The following is a 24,025-nucleotide window of genomic DNA, read 5'->3' as shown; positions in this document are numbered from 1 at the left end:
TAGCTCAGGCTGACCTGGCATTCACTAGGTAGTTTCAGGGTTGCCTTGAACTCAAGGTGATCCTCCTACCTCTGCCTCCTGAGTGCTGGGATTAAAGGCATGCACCACCTGTGTTTTGTCATCAAACTGATAAATATTCACCTGTAAAAACTATTCTTAGCTTGCAAACTTACAGACAGGTGGTGGACTAGATTTGACCTGGAGACTATAGTTTGATATTCCTCTCTTGACGTTACTAAAATATACCTGAAACCTTCAATAGTTCATTGCAATTTTACTCTGTAGATGGAATATTACTGCAGCTTTTGTCCTTATATTGCATGACTTTTATTTCTTTTTTTAATATTTTTATTTATTTTTATTTATTTGAGAGTGACAGACAGAGAAAGAGGCAGATAGAGAGAGAGAATGGGCACGCCAGGGCCTCCAGCCATTGCAAATGATCTCCAGATGCATGCGCCACCTTGTGCATCTGGCTTATTTGGGTCCTGGGGAATCAAGCCTTGAACCAGGGTCCTTGCGCTTCACAGGCAAGAGCTTAACCACTAAGCCATCTCTCCAGCCCATCTTTTATTTCTTGAGACAGGTTCTCATTATGCAGCCAGGCTGGCCCCCAACTCATTTTATGTCCCATACTGAGCTTAAATTTATGATCCCATGCTTCTCCCAAGTACTACAAATGACAGGCATGAGCCACCAGGCTTGTTTTGTGGTACATATCTTTATGAAATATTCTCAGATTATTTCTGTCATATTTCTATAACTGTTACATTACACTATTCTGCCTTGAGAAAACCATTTCTTTCTCATGTTTTCTTTGAATATGGGTTCTTTTGTGTTCCTCAATGCTAAATCCAGAGTTGTATATTTGCAGATACAATACTGCTACTTATCCAAGTCTCTTTGGACTAGATGTTGTGTTACATGAAATCTGTTGAAATTCAGTGTGGTACTTTTAATTTATTACTATTAAATTTGATCTAATTTGTTTTTCCATAAATAATTTTTTTTTGGTTTTTTCAAGGTAGGGTCTCACTATTTAGCCAAGGCTGACCAGGAATTCATTATGTAGTCTCAGGGTGGCCTCAAACTCACAGAGATACTCCTACCTCAGCTTCCCAAGTGCTGGGATTAAAGCCACCACACCCTGCCTGTCTTCCTGGTTTTTAAGGCAAAAGTTTAGTAAGCGTTCTGTCATTTGGGACTATAATTTGTTATGGAAATATTCAAGAGGTTATTCCCTTGTACCAAAACAGTTTTTAAAACTTGGGAAATTCCACATGGGGAAATTAATACCAGAATATAGCAGTTATAGTAGTGATGCAGGATTTTTGGTGTTCAGGAGGGGGTCCCCCAATCTGTGAACCCCAAGTTCATAGATTGAGGGACCTAAGATGGATAAAGATGGACTCAAGAAGGATAAATGATGAATTAGTAAGTTTATTGAGGGGAAAATCACAAATTTTGGGTTTTATTTAAGGGAGAAATCACAAATTGTGGGATTTAGGAAACATGCTGTAATGTGGAAACACTGCGTAGTTTATAAGGTTTGTTTAAGAGCAATTGAGGTTTTGGGGGAAAATAGAGCAGAGAAAGACTTTTAAAAGAGTAAAGCTTCTGGTGCATGAAAAGTATAATCTAGTAGCTTGTGTAGGAAGACTTAGGAGAAACCAGCGTAATATCTGCCATGTGTTTTTAGTGAAGTTAAGAGGACAAATGGTGAAGCTCAAGGAAGAAATAAGAGAGCAGATATCAAAGCAGAGACCAAGAGATCAAGAGGAGAAATGAGGAATGAAGAGGGTTATACTCATGGTTAACCTGTTAATAAAACTGCACAGGTAGCAAGCCAAGAATTGGTGAGAGCACCCATGTGGTAGATCTGGAATGTAAGAAAAATATTTGCATGTGAAACAACTTCATCAGTCATAAGGGAAGACATCTTGACATTCTTCAGGAGCTATAGGAGAATAAAGATTAACACAGAACAGTAACTAAGATGTTAACTAAGGTGTTAGTCTTTCCCTAAAGTCAAGACAACTTAGTCCCCTACTACATGGTGTATATCAACATCTGGTGTTTGGTCTCACCCTTATCTGGTGCTTGCTCTGTGATAACTGCCAGATACTGCTTTTGTAAACCTTGCTTTCTTGCTCTTACAAAATTAATTAGGGAAAAGAGGGGAAGAATGAAGAGTGAAGGGCTGGAGAGATAGGCTGTTGCTGTTCTCTTCCTCAGCATCCAGCTGTGGAATGAGAGATGCCAACCAGCCTGAATAGACTCCTTTTTAAATTTTATTCAGTTGTTCTTGTGTTCATTGCTGGTAAATTCAGAAGAAAAATTTCCAGAGGAAAATCATGCATGTAGTCAAAGGGAGAAGTTACCCCAAACTTTAAAGCAGAGACAAGCAAAAAAGTTCCAAACCAAGAAACAGATTTATGCTTTCCCCCCCACCAGCCAAGTGAGTAAGGAAGAAGCTGGATTCACATGTTTCCTTGTGGCCCCAACCAAGAGAGGTAGGTTGACCAAGCAGAGAAGCAAAGCAGAGCTGAACTGAGGGGCTGAGTTGACAACAGGAAGAAGACAAAAGAACCTTTGTAGGCAAGGGGAAGGCCCTGTTGGTTGGCAGGTTTGGAGGGTAGATTCCTGAGCCAGCCTACCCATGCTGTCCATCTAGGTGGCATGTTAGACTGGGCAGCAGAGGGTGTTGTAGATCAGTCTTGATCAGACACCAGTTCCATTTTTGTGGAATTTCATAGTTCTAGGCATTTCATAGTTTATAGGCATTTCATAGTTCTCTTTGAGCCTCAATCCCTAACTGAAATTGCCTTTAAAAAGATAGCTTTCTGGGCAGGAGAGATGGCTTAGCAGTTAAGCACTTGCCTGTGAAGCCTAAGGACCCCGGTTGGAGGTTTGATTCTCCAGGACCCACATTAGCCAGATGCACAAGGGGGCGCATGTGTCTGGAGTTCGTTTGTAGTGGCTGAAAGCCCTGGCATGCCCATTCTCTCTCTCTCTCTCTCTCTCTCTATCTGCCTCTTTCTCTCTCTGTCACTCTCAAATAAATAAATAAAAATGAACGAAAAAATTGAAAAAAAAGATAGCTTTCTCCTATTCTTCAGTAGGGATAAAATTTAAATAAATCACTTGGGGAGTACAGTTACTCAAAATTTAAAAGGTATGATAAATATGGTAATTCAAGAGCTATATTCTTCTTTGTTATTTATATTTTTCAAAGTGTGGTCTCACTCTAGCCCATGCCGACCTAGAAATCACTCTGTAGTCACAGGCTATCCTCCCATCTCTGCCTCCTGAGTGTTGGGATTAAAGGCATGTATCTGGCCTCTTCTGTGTTTCTATTCTTGCTGGCAAGGTAGAAAGGGAAGTTATTGAAGTTAGGCTTTTTTAAATTAAAAAGAAGGAAAATGAGCTGTGTGTGGTGGCATACATGTCTAATCCAAGCATTTGGAAGACAGGAAATAGGCGGATTTCAGTGAGTTCAAGGCTACCCTGAGACTGCATAGTGAATTTCATGTCAGCCTGGGCTAAAGTGAGACTCTACTTAAAAAAAAACAAAAACAAAACAGAGAATTCAATATGTAGTCTCAGGTTGGCCTCAAACTCACTATGATCCTCCTTTCTCTATCTCCTGAGTGCTGGGATTAAAGGCATGCATCACTACACCCAGTTCCTGTTTTTAGTTTTGATTAACCCTCTTCTCCACGTTCTCCAACCCCACTTAGACCTCTCCATCCCCAATATTCCACTCCTTTACTTACCTATCTACTATCTTCCCCTAAGTCCCTCTCTTCTCTCTCCCCCCTTTATGGCCTCCTGTCTAGCTTCCTGGCCTCTACTGCTGGCTCTTTATTTTTTTTTTTTAAGTATTTCTTTATTTATTCACAAGCAGAGAGAGAGAGAGACAGAATGGATACCAGGACCTATTGCTGCTGCAAATGAACTCCAGACACATGCACCACTTTATGCATCTGGCTTTATGTGGGTACTGGGGAATTGAACCCACGTTATTAACATTTGCAGGCAATGGGCTGTAGAGATGTCTTAGTGGTTAAGGCACATGCCTGTGAAGCCTAAGGACTTAGGTTTGATGCTTCAGATCCCATATAAGCCAGATGCACATAGTGGCGCTTGTGTCTGGAGTTCGTTTGCAGTGGCTAGAAGCCCTGGCACGCTCATTCTGTCTCTCTCTCTCTGACTATAATAAATAAATAAAAGCTTTTTAAAAATCTAAAAAAAAAAATTGCAGGCAGTCGCTTTAACCACTGAACCATCTCTCCAGCCTGACTGTTGACTCTTAATCCACCTCATTCAAATCAGGGTAGGTTCTTACTATATCCCAGTCTGACCTGTAATTCACTATGCAATCTCAGAGTGGCCTCTAACTCAAGGCAATCCTCCTACCTCTGCCTCCTGAGTGCTGGGATTAAAGGTGTGCACTACTACTTTGAACCTAGGATAGAACATGTAGTGTTTGTGTAGCAGACAGCTTCAGATTCGCTGAGATGAACTTCCAGACCAGGCACAGTTATGGAGGAAGGGATATTTACTGAAGCTTACAAATCTAGGGGAAGTTCCATAATGGCGGAAGAAGCTGGCCTGCTTTCATAGGACCAAACACACAGAGAGAAGCACAAGCCTAAAAACCAAAAGCCACACAGCACAGCACACTTCAGGAACTTCAGCTAGGCGCACTTTGCATCTTTAGATTGAAATCTGAAACCCACTACCACACCTTAAAATCTACCCAATGATACTACCTGTAGCCAGGTGGCTGCAGATGCAAACTACAAACTAATAAAACACTGAATATATTGGGGGCCATCTATTCAAACTACCACTTTGCCTTTTTTCTGAGCCTGGCTTACCTCAGTACTATTTTTTTTTAATTTTTTTTTGGTTTGTTTTTATTTATTTATTTGAGAGCCACAGACACACAGAAAGTTGGGGGGAGAGACAATGGGCGTGTCAGGGCTCCAGCCACTGCAAATGAACTCCAGACGCGTGTGCCCCCTTGTGCATCTGGCTAACGTGGGTCCTGGTGAGTCCAGCCTTGAACCGGGGTTCTTAGGCTTCACAGGCAAGCGCTTGACCTCAAAGCCATCTCTCCAGTCCTTAGGACTATCTTTTCCAGATACATCCATTTTCCATCAGATTTCATTTTTCTATGCAGCTGAATAAAATTTCATTGTGTTTATATATGTACCACAGCATTATCTACTCCTCAGTTGATGGGCATCCAGGGTGATTCTGTTTCCTAGAACAGCAATAAACATGGATGAGCAAATATCTCTATATTAAAGAGTAGTTTTTAGGGCATATGATTAGGAGTGGTATGGCTGGGTCATATGGTCAATCTGTTTTTAGTTGTCAGAAACCTCTACAGTGATTTCCATAAGGGCTGTACTAGTTTACATTCCCATCAACAATGGATAAGGGTTTCAGTTTCTCCATACCTTTTATAGTATTCATTGTTACTTGATTTCTTTATGATATCCATTCTGATTAGAGTAAGATGGAATCTCAAGTTTCAGTTTGCATTTCCCTGATGGCTAAAGATGTTGAACATTTTCCCTCTTTGTCCCCCACCCCCAGGTATCTCACTCTAGTTCAGGCTGACCTGTACTCACTCTGTAGTCCCAGGTTGGCCTCAGACACACAGTGATCTTCCTACTCTGCCTCCCAAGTGCTGGGAGTATAGGCATGTGCTACCATACCTGGCTGATGTCGAACATTTTAAAAATTATTTATTGTCTGGGCGTGGTGGCGCATGCTTTTAATTCCAGCACTTGGGAGGCAGAGTTAGGAGGATCACCATGACCCTGAGACTACATAGTGAATTCCAGGTTAGCCTAGGTTAGAGCAAGACCCTACCTCAAAAAAAACCAAAAATAAAAATAAAAATTATTTGTTGGCCATTTATATTTCTTTTGTGAACTCTGTATTCAATTCTATGGGCCCATTTTTGATTGGGTTGTTTGATTTCTTAATATTTAGATTTTCTTTAGTTCTTTGTAATCATAGCTATTAATCTTCTGTAGGGCGTATAGCTGCCAAAGATTTTTGTCTCATTCTGTAGGCTGCCTTTTTGCTCCATTAACAATATTCTTTGTTGTACAAAAGCTTTTTATTCTTTTGTTTGTTTGTTTGTTTTGTTTTTAGAGGTAATGTCTCACTTTAGCTCAGGCTGACCTGTAATTAAAAGCTTTTTATTCTTGGGCTGGAGAGATGACTTAGCAGTTAAGGCACTTGCCTGCAAAGCCAAAGGATGTAGGTTTGACTCCCCAGGATCCACGTAAGCCAGATGCATAAGAGGGTGCACACATCTGTAGTTCATTTGCAATGGCTGGAGGCTCTGGCGCACCCATTCTCCCCCCCCCCCCCCGCCTATTTCTGTATCTCTCTCTTTCAAATAAATAAAAATAAAATATTTTTTAAAAAAGTTTTTATTCTTATCAGATCCAATTGATTGACTGTTGGCTTTATTTCCTGAGCAATTGAACTTTTACTCAGAAAATCCTTGTCTATACATATATGTTGAAGTGTTTCCCCTTTTTCCTTCAGCAATTTCAGAGTTTTAGGTCCAACATTAAGGTCTTTGATCCATTTGGAGTTGATTCTTGTACATGGAGATAGATAAGGATCTATTTTCATTCTTCTATATGTAGATATCCGGTTTTCCTTGCACCATGTACTAGAGAGGCTGTCTTTTCGCCAGTGAATATTTTTAACATGTTTGTCCAAAACTGTAGCTATATGGGTGGGTTTATTTCTTCATGCTTTATTCTTTTTTATTGATATACATGTCTGTTTTTGTGCCAGTACCCTGCTGTTGAACCAAGGTCAGTAGGCTTTGCAAGCAACTGCCTTTAACTGCTGAGCCACCTCCCAGACCCAAGTCAGTATTTCTGCCTTAGTGTGATGGGTTGTGAATTCTTTCAGCCCCTAAGAAGTTTTTTGTTTTTTTTTTTTAACAACCTGCCCTGATGTGGGAGGTGGAATTAACTTTTCCAGTTCAAACCTATGTATCCATATTTGGGTTATGTGTTGTCCCACTGTAAATCAGTCCAGTTACCTTTTGGGGTGAGTTTATACCTCACACACTTTGGGAGCTATGAAGCAGTTTCTTTTTGTTTTTGACATCAAAATAAAACAGACTGATTGAGATGGGGAAGGGATATGATGGAAAATGGAATTTTAAGTGGGGTGGGGGAGGGTATTACCATGGGATACTTTTTATAATCATGGAAAATGTTAATAAAAATTGAGAAAAAAAACCATGGTAATACCCTTCCCCCCCCCCACTTTCCCCTTTGAAATTCTATTCTCCATCATGTCCCCTATCCCCTCTCAATCATCCTACTTACATATATACAATACCAACCTATTAGGTACACTCCTCCTTTCCTTTTCCTTCCCTTTTTATCTCCTTTTTAACTTACTGGCCTCTGCTACTGAGTTTTGTCCTTCTCACACAGAAGCCCAAACATTGTAGCTAGGATCCACATATAAGGGAGAACATGTGGCGCTTGGCTTTCTGGCACTGGGTTACCTCACTTAGTATATTCCTTTCCAGATCCATCCATTTTTCTGCAAATTTCATAAATTCTTTTTTCTTTACTGCTGAGTAGAAATCCATTGTATAAATGTGCCATATCTCCATTATCCACTCATCAGTTGAGGGACAACTAGGCTGGTTCCATTTCCCAGCTAATATGAATTGACTGGCAATAAACATGGTTGAGCATGTACTTCTAAGGAAATGAGATGAATCCTTAGGATATATGCCTAGGAATGCTATAGCTGGGTCATACAGTAGATCAATCTTTAGCTGTTTTAGGAACCTCCACATTGATTTCTACAATGGCTGGACCGGATTGCATTCCCACCAGCAGTGTAGAAGAGTTCCTCTTTTTTCACGTGCCCGACAGCATTTATGATCATTTGTTTTCATGATGGTGGCCAATCTGACAGGAGTGAGATGGAATCTCAATATAGTTTTTTTTTTTAATTTTTATTAACATTTTCCATGATTATAAAATATATCCCATGGTAATTCCCTCCCTCCCCACCCCCACACTTTCCCATTTGAAATTCCATTCTTCATCATATTACCTCCCCATTACAATCATTGTAATTACATATATACAATATCAACCTATTAAGTATCGTCCTCCCTTCCTTTCTCTACCCTTTATGTCTCCTTTTTACCTTACTGGCCTCTGCTACTAAGTATTTTCATTCTCACGCAGAAGCCCAATCATCTGTAGCTAGGATCCACATATGAGGGAGAACATGTGGCGCTTGGCTTTCTGGGCCTGGGTTACCTCACTTAGTATAATACTTTCCAGGTCCATCCATTTTTATGCAAATTTCATAACTTCATTTTTCTTTACCGCTGAGTAGAACTCCATTGTATAAATGTGCCACATCTTCATTATCCACTCATCTGTTGAGGGACATCTAGGCTGGTTCCATTTACCAGCTATTATAAATTGAGCAGCAATAAACATGGTTGAACATGTACTTCTAAGGAAATGAGATGAGTCCTTTGGATATATGCCTAGGAGGGCTATAGCTGGGTCATATGGTAGATCAATCTTTAGCTGTTTTAGGAACCTCTACACTGTTTTCCACAATGGCTGGACCAGATTGCATTCCCAACAGCAGTGTAGAAGGGCTCCTTTTTTTCCACATCCCCATCAACATTTATGATCATTTGTTTTCATGATGGTGGCCAATCTGACAGGAGTGAGATGGAATCTCAATATAGTTTTTTTTTTTTAATTTTTATTAACATTTTCCATGATTATAAAATATATCCCATGGTAATTCCCTCCCTCCCCACCCCCACACTTTCCCATTTGAAATTCCATTCTTCATCATATTACCTCCCCATTACAATCATTGTAATTACATATATACAATATCAACCTATTAAGTATCGTCCTCCCTTCCTTTCTCTACCCTTTATGTCTCCTTTTTACCTTACTGGCCTCTGCTACTAAGTATTTTCATTCTCACGCAGAAGCCCAATCATCTGTAGCTAGGATCCACATATGAGGGAGAACATGTGGCGCTTGGCTTTCTGGGCCTGGGTTACCTCACTTAGTATAATACTTTCCAGGTCCATCCATTTTTATGCAAATTTCATAACTTCATTTTTCTTTACCGCTGAGTAGAACTCCATTGTATAAATGTGCCACATCTTCATTATCCACTCATCTGTTGAGGGACATCTAGGCTGGTTCCATTTACCAGCTATTATAAATTGAGCAGCAATAAACATGGTTGAACATGTACTTCTAAGGAAATGAGATGAGTCCTTTGGATATATGCCTAGGAGGGCTATAGCTGGGTCATATGGTAGATCAATCTTTAGCTGTTTTAGGAACCTCTACACTGTTTTCCACAATGGCTGGACCAGATTGCATTCCCAACAGCAGTGTAGAAGGGCTCCTTTTTTTCCACATCCCCATCAACATTTATGATCATTTGTTTTCATGATGGTGGCCAATCTGACAGGAGTGAGATGGAATCTCAATGTAGTTTTAATGTGCATTCCCCTGCTGACTAGTGATGTAGAACATTTTTTTAGATGCTTATATGCCATTCGTATTTCTTCCTTTGAGAACTCTCTATTTAGCTCCATAGCCCATTTTTTTAATTTTTATTAACATTTTTCCATGATTACAAAATATATCCCATGGTAATTCCCTCCATCCTCACCCCCACACATTCCCATTTGAAATTCCATTCTCCATCATATTACCTCCCCATTACAATCATTGTAATTACATATATACAATATCAACCTATTAAGTATCCTCTTCCCTTCCTTTCTCTACCCTTTGTGTCTCCTTTTTACCTTACTGGCCTCTGCTACTAAGTTTTTTCCTTCTCACGCAGAAGCCCAGTCATCTGTACCTAGGATCCACATATGAGAGAGAACATGTGGCGCTTGGCTTTCTGGGCCTGGGTTACCTCACTTAGTATAATACTTTCCAGGTCCATCCATTTTTCTGCAAATTTCATAACTTCATTTTTCTTTACCACTGAGTAGAACTTCATTGTATAAATGTGCCACATCTTCATTATCCACTCATCTGTTGAGGGACATCTAGGCTGGCTCTATTTCCCAGCTATTATAGATTGAGCAGCAATAAACATGGTTGAACATGTACTTCTAAGGAAATGAGATGAGTCCTTTGGATATATGCCTAGGAGTGCTATAGCTGGGTCATATGGTAGATCAATCTTTAGCTGTTTTAGGAACCTCCACACTGTTTTCCACAATGGCTGGACCAGATTGCATTCCCAACAGCAGTGTAGAAGGGTTCCTTTTTTTTCCCACATCCCCGCCAACATTTATGATCCTTTGTTTTCATGATGGTGGCCAATCTGACAGGAGTGAGATGGAATCTCAATGTAGTTTTAATCTGCATTTCCCTGATGACTAGTGACGTAGAACACTTTTTTAGATGCTTATATGCTATTCGTATTTCTTCCTTTGAGAACTCTATTTCGCTCCATAGCCCATTTTTTGATTGGCTTGTTTGATTCCTTATTATTTAACTTTTGAGCTCTTTGTATATCCTAGGTATTAATCCTCTATCAGATATATAGCTGGTGAAGATTTTTTCCCATTCTGTAGGTTGCCTCTTTGCTTTTTTCACTGTGTCCTTTGCAGTGCAAAATCTTTGTAATTTCATGACGTCCCAGTGATTAATCTGTGGTTTTATTGCATGAGCAATTGGGGTTGTATTCAGAAAGTCTTTGCCAAGACCAATATGTTGAAGGGTTTCCCCTACTTTTTCCTCTAGCAGTTTCAGAGTTTCAGGTCTGATGTGAAGGTCTTTAATCCCTGGACTTAATTCTTGTGCATGGAGAGAGAGAAGAATCTATTTTCATCCTTCTGCAGATATATATCCAGTATTCAAAACACCATTTGCTGAAGAGGCTGTCTCTTCTCCAATGAGTATTTTTGGCATTTTTATCAAATATCAGGTGGCTATAGCTACTTGGGCTTACATCTAGGTCCTCTATTCTGTTCCACGATCTACATGTCTGTTTTTGTGCCAGTACCATGCTGTTTTTGTTACTATGGCTCTGTAGTATCGGTTAAAATCAGGTATGGTGATACCACCAGCCTCATTTTTGTTGCTCAGTATTATCTTAGATAGTCGAGGTTTTTTGTGATTCCAAATGAATTTTTGGATTGTTTTTTCTATTTCCATGAAGAAAGCCTTTGGAATTTTGATAGGGATTGCATTAAATGTGTAGATTGCTTTAGGTAAGATTGCCATTTTCATAATATTGATTCTTCCAACCCAGGAACAAGGGATGTTTCTCCACTTTCTAGTGTCTTCTGCAATTTCTCGCTTGAGTGTTTTAACGTTCTCATTGTACAGATTCTTTACTTCCTTGGTTAGGTTTATTCCAAGGTACTTTATTTTTTTTTGATGCAATTGTGAACGGGAGTGATTCTCTGATTTCATCCTCTGTGTTTTTGTTGTTAGCATATGTGAAGGCTACTGATTTCTGTGTATTTATTTTGTATCCTTCTACATTGTTGTAGGTTTTGATCAGCTCTAACAGTTTGCTAGTAGAGTCTTTAGGGTCCTTTATGTATAGAATCATGTCATCTGCAAATAATGATAACTTGATCTCTTCCTTTCCAATTTGTATCCCTTTTATGTGTGTCTCTTGCCTTATTGCTATGGCTAAGACTTCCAAAACTATATTAAATAAAAGTGGGGACTGTGGACACCCTTGTCTTGTTCCTGATTTTAGTGGGAAAGCTTCCAGTTTTTCCCCATTTAGTAATATGTTGGCTGTAGGCTTGTCATAAATAGCCTTTATTATATTGAGATATGTTCCTTCTATTCCCAGTCTCTATAGGACTTTTATCATGAAGGGATGTTGGATGTTTTCAAATGCTTTCTCTGCGTCTAATGAGATGATCATGTGATTTTTGTCCTTCAACCCGTTTATGTAATGTATTACATTTATAGATTTGCGTATGTTGAACCATCCCTGCGTCTCTGGGATAAAGCCTACTTGGTCAGGGTGCATGATCTTTTTGATATATTCTTGTGTTCTGTTTGCCAATATTTTGTTGAGAATTTTTGCATCTATGTTCATGAGGGAGATTGGTCTGTAATTTTCTTTTTTTGTTCTAGTTTTGCCTGGTTTTGGTATCAGGGTGATGCTGGCCTCATAGAAGGATTTTGGTAGAATTCCTTCTTTTTCTATTTCCTAGAAAAGCTTAAGAAGCAATGGTGTTAGCTCTTCCTTAAAAGTCTAGTAAAATTCATCAGTGAATCCATCTGGGCCTGGGCTTTTTTTAGTTGGGAGATTAATGATAAATGTTCGGATCTCCATGTTTGTTATAGGTCTATTTAAGTGATTAATCTCATTTTGATTTAATTTAGGTAGGTCATATAGATCAAGGAAATCATCCATTTCTTTTAGATTTTCATACTTTGTGGAGTATATGCTTTTATAGTATGTCCCTATGATTTTTTGAAGTTCTCTGGAATCTGTTGTGATGTTACCTTGTTCATCCCTGATTTTACTAATTTGTGTCTCTTTTCTCTTTCTTTTGGTCAGATTTGCTAAGGGTTTATCAATCTTGTTTTTCCTTTCAAAGAACCAACTCTTTGTTTCATTAATTCTTTGGATTGTTCTTTTTGTTTCTATTTCATTAATTTCTGCCCTAATCTTTATTATTTCTTCCCGTCTACTGATTTTAGGTTTGCCTTGTTCTTCTTTTTCCAAGGCTTTAAGGTGAAGCATTAGGTCGTTTACTTGCGACCTTTCCAATTTCTTAATATAGGCACTTAAGGCTATAAATTTACCTCTTAGAACTGCCTTCATTGTGTCCCAGAGATTTTGGTATGTTGTGTTCTCATTATCATTTGACTCTATAAAGTTTCTGATTTCCTTTTTGATTTCTTCATTGACCCATTCATTATTTAGTAGTGTATTGTTTAGTTTCCATGATTTTGTGTATGCTCTATAGCCTTTCTTGCTACAGATTTGTAGTTTGATTCCATTGTGGTCAGATAGAATGCAAGGAATTATTTCAATTTTCCTGAATTTGTTAAGATTTGCTTTGTGTCCTAATATATGGTCTAGTTTAGAGAATGTTCCATGTGCTGCTGAAAAGAATGTATATTCTGCAGCCTTTGGATGAAATGTCCTGTATATATCTGTTAAGTCCATTCCTTCTATGACCTCATTTAGTCCAGATGCCTCTCTGTTTATTTTTTCGCAGGATGACCTGTCAATTGATGAGAGTGGTGTGTTAAAGTCACCCACCACCACTGTGTTTGGTGTTATCTGTGACCTTAGTTCTAATAGTGTTTGTTTGACGAATTTGGGAGCCCCCATGTAAGGTGCACATATGTTTAGGATTGTAATGTCCTCCTGTTGGAGTGTGCCCTTAATCAATATAAAGTGACCTTCCTTATCTTTCTTGACTAACGTTGGAGTAAAGTCTACCCTGTCCGATATTAGGATAGCAACCCCTGCTTGTTTTCTAGGCCCATTTGCTTGAAACACCGTCTTCCAACCTTTCACCCTAAGGTAATGTCTATCCTTTGTAGAAAGGTGAGTTTCTTGGAGACAACAAATTGTAGGATCCTGCTTTTTAACCCAGTCTGCAAATCTATGTCATTTCGTTGGGGCATTGAGGCCGTTGATAGTAAGAGATATTATTGAAAGGTGTGTATTTTTATGTTTGCCTTTTTTTTTTTTTTTGTGGTTCTGGTTCTACCTGTGCTCTCTTCTGTTAACTAGTATTTGAGTATTGCTTGTTTTTTCTAGGTTCCTTATATGAGTGCTTTTCCTTTTCTTCAGCATGGAGGATTCTATCAAGTATTTTCTGTAGAGCTGGTTTTGTCTTCAAATACTCCTTTAACCTGCTTTTGTCATGGAATGTCCTTATTTCTCCATCTATTTGAATGGATAACTTTGCAGGATAAAGTAACCTTGGTTGACAGTTGTTATCTTTCAGAACTTGAAATATATCACCCCAAGCCCTTCTGGCTTTAAAAGTTTGTGTTGAAGCCGGGCGTGGTGGCGCACGCCTTTAATCCCAGCACTCGGGAGGCAGAGGTAGGAGGATCGCCGAGAGTTCGAGGCCACCCTGATACTACATAGTGAATTCCAGGTCAGCCTGAGCTAGAGTGAGACCCTACCTCGAAAAACCAAAAAAAAAAAAAAAAAAAAAAGTTTGTGTTGAATAATCTGCTGTAATCCTGATGGGCTTACTTTTGTAGGTAACTTGATTTTTCTCTCTAACTGCTTTCAATATTTTTTCTTTGGTCTGTGTGTTTGGAAGTTTGATTATAATATGGCGAGGAGAGGTTCTTTCCAGGTTTTGTGTGGCTGGGGTTCTAAAGGCTTCCTATATCTGTATTGGCACCTCTTTCCCAATTTGGGGGAAATTTTCTTCTATGATTTTGTTGAAGACACCTACTATGCCTTTGGATTGGAATTCTTCTCCTTCTACTATGCCCTGAATTCTAATATTTGATCTTTTCATAGTGTCCTGAATATCTTGAAATTCCCACTCATACTTTTCTATAAGTTTGTCATTCTCTTTGTTGGCCTGTATTAGATCTGCCTCCTGGTCTTCTAGCTTAGATATTCTGTCCTCTCCTTCATCCATTCTACTGGTGAGATTTTCTACAGAGTTTTTTATTTCATTAACTGTGTTCTTCATTGCTAGTAATTCTGACTGGTTTTTCTTTATTATTTCTATTTCCTTATTTATGTCTTGTATTGCCTTCTTTATTTCTTTAAATTGGTGTCCTGCATCATCTTTGATTCCTTTGATTTCCTCTTTAAGTTCCTCTTTGACTCCTTTGATTTGTTCTCTGACTTCTTTGAACATATTTACAATCATTCTTTTGAAATCTTTTTCAGGCATTTCCTCTAACTCGTTCTCACTGGAGGTCATTTCTGATGCATTAATATTTTTAGGTGGATTTATATCGTCTTGCTTTTTAGTGTTTCTTGTGTTATAATGTATATATTTTTGCATCTTGGATTAAGTTAATGCTTGGATTTTCTAGCTAGCTGGGTATTCTTAGCTGTATCAATTGATTTGATGTTATATATTTTCAGGGTAGGAGCTTAAGGTGTTAGATGTGGCTCTTAAGACTGCAAGTATCTACAAAGGTGCTCCTAGGGGTTGGGTTTCCCTGCTATGGGAGTATTCAAGTAGGCTGAGTGGAATAAAATACTGGTCGATTCTAAAAGTTAACTAAACACAGTACCCATTCAGTCAAAAACAGCCCCAAGTATGTATGCCAGAGTAGTTATTATAACAACCAGATCCTCTATCAACACAGAGGTTAAGATTTCTGGTCTGTTGAGGGATCCCAGTCAGCTTGTGACCAAGTGAGACCCTTCCCTGGTGCAATCCCAGTTACCTTGGATGATTTTGGTCTCAGTCAAGTTGCTGCCTGGGTCGTCGGCTGCTGTTCTGATTTCTGGAGCTGGGCACTGGCTTTTCCTACGGGGCAAGCCAAGCTCGCAACTGTGGCCTTGCAGACCCCCGCTGCTGGAACTGCTGCTGCTCTGGGTCTGCTGTTGTTGCCATTCCTGGGTCCGCCGCTGCTGACGCTCCTGGGTCTGCTGCTGCTGGGGCTGCTGGTACTGGTTCCGGAGCAGCTGATGTTTGTGCCGAACTCGTCTCCTGCTTGGGTCCCGCTGTCAGCTCAAGTTGGCGTGGCCGGGTCCAGGGACGCTGCTCTGTTCGCTGGAGCTGGGCTCAGGCGGTGGGGGAGGGGAGGGAGACGCAGATGCTCCGGTTCTCTTGCTGCTCCACGTGTTCTTCTACCTCGCGGTCTGCCCCTCTGCTGCTCACTGCTGCTCTCCCTTCACGTTTCCTGAGTTGTGGAGAGCGTGGTGTGAGGGGAAAATCCCGCACCTGCTTTTCCTGCAGGTGGAGCCGAGTCTGGCCGTTTTCTGGTGCGCCCTGCCGCTGCGGTGGTTGGCGGAGCTGCCGGGGCCACTTTTGCCGGCCTGTGCGGGCTCTGGATGCTCTGGATCTCTCCTACTTCTCTGCTGCCACTTCAGTTTCCTATACACCTCACTTTTTAGTAAAAGTGTGCATTTTGCTGAGGTTTTTTGGTCTTTTTTTTTCCCCCCAGGCTGCTTTGGCGTGGTACCTACGCCGCCATCTTAACCGGACTCAATATAGTTTTAATCGAAGCAGGTTCTTTTGATCAACTGGTCTGGGTATTGTGTTTGGAGGGGGAGTGGATCCGTGGGCTTCCTAGAACCTCCAGTAGTTTCCTGTGTTGTCATATGGGGTCAGGAGGTTGTGAAGTGCTGTCTGGAGGTACTTGAGCTGCTCAGTTGGTCCCTGTTGTCTTCTTCTTCAAGCTATTTTGATTTTGTAGGGCTGGTGTGAATGGGAACAAGCCTGTTCCAGTGTTTTCCAAGGTTCTTGCTGGCTCAGGCAGGGTAAAGCAAGGAGAAGCTTAGTGGAGACAGCTGGCTGGGGCCTTATCCATGCTGATTAGCAGCTGCTCCCTACGTCTTCTCCAAGGAGGTCTTACCTGGTTCTTACAGATCTTAGCTTTTGCCAAAAAGGGCTCATTGTGTGTTATCTTGTCTCCCACCATTTTTTTTTTTTTTTTTTTTGTGAGGCTCATATTCTGTTACCTCAGTGGAAAGTCTCTGCTTTTCCCCCCTTCTTTTCTTGCATGTGTCTGTGTGTAATATGTGGCATTGTGTGTGTGTGTGTATAATATGAACATGTACCCCATGTGTATGCATGGCAGAAATGTCTGTCATCCTCCCCTGTTGCTCTTTCACATGCTTCTTTGAGATTAAGTCTCTTACTAAATCTGTAACTTCTGTTTTTCAGTCAGACAAATTGACCAGTAAGTCCCTATGATTCTCTTTTCTTTGCTCCAACAGGATTGGGGTTACAGGCAAGCCTAACCATTCCCATCTAATTATGTGGGTTCTAGGGAAGTAAACTTAGGTCAGATCAGGACCGCATGCTTGCATGGCAAGTACTCTTGCTGTCCGATCCATCTCCAGCCCCAAAAGTCTATTTTACAAAATGATCTTGGAGGCATTGTGGTACCTGTCTCTAATTCCAGAATTTAGGAGCCTAAGGCAGGGTCCTTAAGGCTAACCTGGATTATATGAGATCCTGTCTCAAAAATAATCCAACAACTCTTCCACCCAAAAGAAAACAATCTTGAGGCCGGGCATGGTGACGCATACCTTTAGTCCCAGCACTTGGGAGGCAGAGGTAGGGGGATCACCATGAGTTCAAGGCCACCCTGAGACTATATAGTAAATTCCAGGTCAGCCTGAGCTTGAGTGAGACCCTACCTCAAAACAAAACAAAAACAATCTTGGAACATAAAGTATGTTTTGTCTGTTATACTTGTCTTAATTATTTGATAACACACTGCTCACATTAAGGTAAGTTTGGTAACTGCATGGCATGTGACAATATGATGAGCACACACACTCATGTGTCACTTAACGAGGAGGCTATCTAATTCATATACTTGTCTTTAGTCCAGATCACAGGTTTGCCCAGAAAATCCAGCCAGTCTGGAGTGTCATCATGGTCCCTTGTCCACAAAGTACTCCATGATGGAGCAAAGGCCAGTACTCAAGGGTCCTAGGGCTGGGAATGAGTTTGGTTGCATTGAAGTTTTCCAGTGTCATTCCAGCTGAAGTACCTAGCCAAGTAGCTTCTTATAGCAAAGTTTTTTTTTTTTTTTCCCAGTCATCAAATGGTGTATGTTACAGTGATGACAGGAATTATCCTCTGATGCACCATGGCTGTACACCCATCCCATCCCAAGAATGAGAGAGTTTTTTGTTTTTTTTTTTGAAGTAGACTCTTGCTCTAGCCCAGACTAACCTGGATTAACTATGTAGTCTCCTCCTACCTACCTCTGCCTCCCAAGTGCTGGGATTAAAGGCGTGTGCCATGGTGCTCGTCTGAGAGATCTCATTATAGCTAGTTGATTTTACATTTTCTTGTTTTGTTTTGATTTTTTCCCCCTCTTTTCCTCCCTCCCTCCCTTTCTTTTTCTCTCTCTCAGAGAGAGAGAGAAAGAGTGAGGCATGCCAGGGCCTCCAGCCACTGCAAATGAACTCCAGATACATGTGCCACTGCCACCTTGTGCATCTGGCATATGTGGGTCCTTTGGCTTTACAGGCAAATGCCTTAACTGCTAAGCCATCTCTCTAGCCCTGGTTTGGTTTTTTTCAAAGTAGGGTATCTATTATAGTCAGGTTCGCATTACTGGTAGAAATCACCCAACTAAGAGCAGCTTGTGGGCAAAAGAGGTTTATTTTGGCTTACAGACTCGAGGAGAAGCTCCACGATGGCAGGGAAAATGATGGCATGAGCAGAGGGTGGACATCACCCCCTGGCCAACATCAGCTGGACAATAACAACAGGAGGGTGTGCCAAAAACTGGCATGGGGAAACTGGCTATAATATCCAAAAGCCCACCCCCAACAATACATTGTCCCAGGAGGCGTTAATTCCCAAATCTCCATCAACTGGGAACCTAGCATTGAGAACACCTAAGTTTATGGGAGACACCTGAATCAGACCACCACAGTATTACTATAGACCATGCTGACTTCAAACTCACAACCATCTTTCTACTTCAGCCTTCCAAACACTGGGATTAAGGTTATGCATCACCATGTCTGACTTTTCTTTTTTTTTTTTTAATTTTTTAAATTATTATCCTTTTATTTTTAGAGAGAGAGAATTGGCTTGTCAGGGTCTCAGCCACTGCAATCAAACTCAAGACACTTGTACCACTTAGTGGGCATGTGTGACCTTGCACTTGCCTCACCTTTGTTCGTCTGGCTTACCTGGGACCTGGAGAGTCAAACATGGGTCTTTGGGCTTCGCAAGCAAGCACCTTAACCACCAAGCCATCTCTCCAGCCTTTGGTGTTGTTTTTTAATTTTATTTATGTATGGGGGGCAAGAGAATGGGTGCACCAGGGCTTCTAGCCACTGCAAACGAACTCCAGATGCATGTGCCATGTGCATCTGGCTGTATGTGGGTACTGGGGAATCAAACCTGGGTCCATAGGCTTCACAGGCAAGTGCCTTAATCACAAAGCCATCTCTGCAGCCCACTGACTTTACTTTATCTGAAATGTTTGGGGCCAGAAGAATTTCAAGATTTTAGATTTTGGGGGCTGGAGAGATGGCAATGGTTAAAAGTACTTGCCTGTGAAGTCTGACTGCCTAGGTTCAATTCCCCAGTGCCAATGTGAAGCTAGACACACAAGATGGTGCATGGGTCTAGAGTTTGTTTGTAGTGACAAGAGGCCCTGATACACCCAAGCTTTCTCTCTCTCTTTCTCAAATAAATTAAAAATATTTATTTATTTTTTTTTGAGGTAGGGTTTCATTCTAGTCCAGGCTAACCTGGAATTCAGTATGCAGTCTCAGGGTGGCCTCGAACTCATGGTGATCCTCCTACCTCTGCCTCCTGAGTGTGCCACCACACCAGCCTTTTAAATTTTTTATTTATTTGACAGAGAAAGAGGGAGAGATAGAGAATGGGCACACTAGGGCCTCCAGCCACTGTAGACAAACTCCAGACGCATGCACCCCATGTGCATATGGCTAACGTGGGTCCTGGGGTATCAAACCTGGGTCCTTTGACTTTGCAGGCATACCCCTTAACCATCTAAGCCATCCCTCCAGCCCCAAATTTTTATTTTATTTTATTTTATTTTTTATTTATTTGACAGAAAGACGGAGGGAGAGAGGGAGAGAATGTGTGCGCCACTGCAGACAAACTCCAGATGCATACACCAGCTTGTGCATCTGGCTAACATGGGTCCTGGGAATTGAACCAGGGTCCTTTAACTTTGCAGGCAAATGACTTAACCACCAAGCCATCCCTCCAGCCCCAAAATATTTTTTAAATAAAATAAAAGCCTTGGAAATTATTTTAGCTTTAAAGCAAAAGATTTTGGGGACTGGAGAGATGGTTTAGAGGTTAAGACATTTGCCTGCAAAGCCTACAGACTCAGGTTTGATTCCCTAGAACTCATGTAAGCTGGATGCACAAGGTGACATATGTGTCTGGAGTTTGTTTGCTAGCGTTCATGGCTAGCGGCCCTGGTATATGCATTCTCTCCCTTTCATAAAGAAATAAAAATTTTAAACAATTAAGAAAAGGTTTTGGAGCTAGAGAGATGGCTTAGCAGTTAAGGCACTGACCCTTAAAGCCTAAAGATTTAAGTTCAGTTCCCTAGTATCCACATAAAGCTAGATAAACAAAGTGGCACATGCGTCTAGAGTTTGTTTGCAGCAGCTGAACGCTCTGGTGTGCCCATTCACTTTGTCTGTCTGTCTCCTTTCTTTCTCTCCTTGCAAGTAAGTAAATAAGAATTTTGAAAAAAAAAAGATTTTGGATTTTTCCAACTTTTGGAATTAAATTTTATCATTTTATTTTTATTTATTTATTTTGGTTTTTCGAGGTAGGGTCTCACTTTGGCCCAGGCTGACCTGGAATTCACTATGTAGTCTCAGGGTGGCCTCAAACTCACGATGATCCTCCTACCTCTGCCTCCCAAGTACTGGGATTCATTTTATTTATTAGATACAGAGGGAGAGAAAATGGGCATGCTAGGGCCTCTCGCCATTTCAAACGAACTCCAGACGTATGTGCTATGATGTGCATCTGGCTAACATGGGACCTGGGGAATTGAACCTGGGTTCTTAGGCTTTGCAGGTAAGTGCCTTAACTGCTAAGCCATCTCTCCAGCCTGCTTTTGGGATATTTTTAGTGCACTTGCATTTTCCTTTGCAACTCATCACGTGTGACCAGGATGTAGCATTTTCTCCACAATTCATCAGGTGTAGCTAGGATGTAGTATTTTTCCCACAACTCATCACAAGTGTCCATGATGTAGTATTTTCCTTTGCAACTCATCACAAGTGTCCAGAATGTAGAATTTTCCCCACAACTCATCACATGTAACCAGGATGTAGAATTTTCCACTTGGGGTGTCATGGTGTCACACAGTAAAGCTTCAGATTTTGAATTTTGAGATTAGGGCTGCTCAACTTGCATTACCTTTTGCCTTTTACTTAGAGAGTGGCACACTATAGAAACTCAAGAACATTACAACAGCAGATGGAGATCCATAAGGATTCTATATCTGACGATGTTTCTCAGCAGTGTAGGTAAGTATTCCTTAAAAATTCAAAGTACCATATTTTAACCTTGTAATATATGGTGTAGAATATTTTGTTATTGATATTTTGAGACAGGATCTTTTGCTTTGTGACCCAGTCTGACCTTGAGCTTTCCATCCTCTTGCCTTTGTTTCCCAGGGCTGGGATTATGTGTGTACCACCATGTCCAGTAAGATTTTCTTCTTATTATGGACAAAATGTCAACTCAAAGCTTCCTACTCTAATGTCAGTGTATTAATTGTACTCGGTCAACCTCTCAAAACTGAAGCTTTGTCTTCACTGAATGACTCAAATTCCCCGAGCCCCAAACCCCTTTTGTTTCAATAATATATTTTTTACTATTTTAAAAATTCATTTGAGAGAGAGAGAAAAAGAGGCAGAGAGAAAATGAGAGAGAATGGGCATGCCAGGGCCTCTAGCCATTGCAAACGAACTCCAAAAGCATGCACTACCTTGTGCATCATCTGGCTTTCATGCCTTGAACTCATGGCAATCCTCCCACCTCTGCCTCCTCAGTGCTAGGATTAAAGGCGTGTGCCACCATGCCTGGCCTTATTGTGTATATTCTTTTTTTTTTTTTTTTCTTTTTTGGTTTTTCGAGGTAGGGTCTCACTCCAGTCCAGGCTGACCTGGAATTCACTATGGAGTCTCAGGGTGGCCTCGAACTCACGGCAATCCTCCTACCTCTCCCTCCCAAGTGCTGGGATTAAAGGCGTGCGCCACCATGCTCGGCGTGTATATTCTTTTTGATACCTCATTTATTTATTTATTTAAAGAGAGAGAGAGTGAGTGAGTACAACAGACCTCCAGCCACTGCAAACAAACTTCAGATGCATGAGCCACCATGTGCATCGAGCTTACCTGGATATTAGGGAATTGAACCTGGGTTCTTAGGCTTCATAGGCAAGTAAGTAAGTGCCTTAACTGTTGAGCCATCTCTCCAGCCCAATTGGATATATTCCTATAGGGGAATAAACACTTCCTGTGTCAGGCTGGAGAGATGGCTTAGCGGTTAAGCGCTTGCTTGTGAAGCCTAAGGACCCCGGTTTGAGGCTCTATTCCCCAGGACCCACGTTAGCTAAATGCACAAGGGGGCACACATGTCTAGAGTTCATTTGCAGTGGCTGGAGGCCCTGGGACACCCATTCTCTCTTTCTCTCTCTCTATCTGCCTCTTTCTCTCTGTCTGTAGCTCTCAAATAAATAAATAAATAAAAAGAATGAAAAAGCTTCCAGTGTCCTCTTGTTTTGAGCCTGAGGTCTTATGCTGACAAAAGACAGGTCCAGGGGGGGAAAAAGCTTTCCAAGCTGATTTTATGATACTATTTTATGTAACATGGAGACTTAATAAGAAAGAATTTAAAACCCCAAAGAAATAGTCAGTCTCAGGTATATATAAATCTTGGGCCAGGGAGATGGCTCATCGGTTAAAGGTGCTTGCTTATAAAGGCTCCTGGGCTGGGTTCGATTCCCTAGTACCCATATAAAGCTAAGTACACGAAGCAGCACATAAATTTTAAAAATCTTGCACCATATGTATTTGATGAGGTGATAGGTTTTTAGGGATTTTTGTTTTGTTTTTGCTTTTTGAGGTAGCCCAGGTTGACTTGGATTTTGCTGTATAGTCTCAGGCTAGCCTCGAATTCACAGCAATCCTCTTACCTTTAACTTCCAAGTGCTAGGATTAAAGGTGTGCACCACATGTCCGGCAGTTTATTTTTTTTTAATGTGTATGTATTTTGTGTAGCTTTTTTTCCTTCTATATTTATTTATTTGGGAGAGGGTAGGAAGAAGAGAGAGAATGGGTACTCCAGGGCCTCCTGCCTCTGTACAACTCCAGATGCATGTGCCACTTTGTGCATCTGGCTTTACGTAGGTAGTGGGGAATCAAGCCCAACCTGTCATGCTTTGCAAGCAAATGCCTTTAGTCATGAAGCAACCTTTCTAGCTCATTTATTTATTTATTTTGAGAGGATCTCATTATATAACCCAGGCTGGCTTGAAACTTGATCTTCTTGCTTCATCCTCCCGAGTGCTGGAATTTCAGGCAATACCAACACACCTGACATAGGACATTGACTTTTACAAACTATGATTTGTGAGAAAGTGATGGGGAGACTAGTGAAGCTAAGAGTTGTTTTAGTGAGGGTTAATGTATCTGTTCTTCAGTGTCAATTCCCTGTCTGCAGTAATATAATGGAAGATTCTTGCCGGGCGTGGCATTGCACGCCTTTAATCCCAGCATTTGAGAGGCAGAGAGGATTGCCATGAGTTCAAGGCCACCCTGATAGTACATAGTGAATTCCAGGTCAGCCTAAACTAAAGTGAAACCCTACCTTGAAAACATAACAAACAATAAACAAAAACAAACAAATAAAAAAGGTTCTTGGGCTGAAGAGATGATCTAGAGGTTAAAGTACTTGCCTGTGAAGCCTAAGGACCTAGGTTTGATTCCCCAGAACCCACATAAGCCAAATGCATATGGTGGCACATGTGTCTGGAGTTCATTTGTAGTAGCTGGAGGCCCTGGTATACCCATGTTGGTTTCTCTCTCTCTCTCTCTCTCATAAATAAGTAAATAAAAATATTTTTAAAAATAAAGTTTAAAAAGTTCTCTTCATTGTCCCAGGAGAGACATTTATAAGAAAGGTAGGGAGAGCCAGGCGTGGTGATGCACGCCTTTAATCCCATCACTCGGGAGGCAGAGGTAGGAGGATTGCCGTGAGTTCGAAGCCACCCTGAGACTATGTAGTATGTAGTGAATTCCAGGTCAG

The 24,025-nt window shown here is 40.9% G+C and overlaps 1 protein-coding gene across 2 annotated transcripts in view; it reads left to right on the top strand.

Moving 5' to 3' along the window:
- Mfsd8 (major facilitator superfamily domain containing 8) overlaps positions 1-24,025 on the top strand; it is a 72,026-nt gene that overhangs the window by 6,415 nt on the left and 41,586 nt on the right. The window contains exon 2 of one of the 2 annotated variants that reach the window (XM_012948461.2): positions 21,149-21,240. The exons of the other annotated variant lie outside the window; for it this stretch is intronic. Within the exon in view, the coding sequence (XP_012803915.2) occupies positions 21,149-21,240 (92 nt within the window). The remainder of the gene's footprint in view (positions 1-21,148; positions 21,241-24,025) is intronic. 2 annotated transcript variants of the gene reach the window in all.

Source organism: Jaculus jaculus, chromosome 12 (genome assembly GCF_020740685.1).
Source record: "Jaculus jaculus isolate mJacJac1 chromosome 12, mJacJac1.mat.Y.cur, whole genome shotgun sequence".
NCBI classification, from domain to species: Eukaryota; Metazoa; Chordata; class Mammalia; order Rodentia; family Dipodidae; genus Jaculus; species Jaculus jaculus.
The sequence above is the reverse complement of the archived record's forward strand: the minus strand, read 5'-3'. Positions and strand labels throughout refer to the sequence as shown.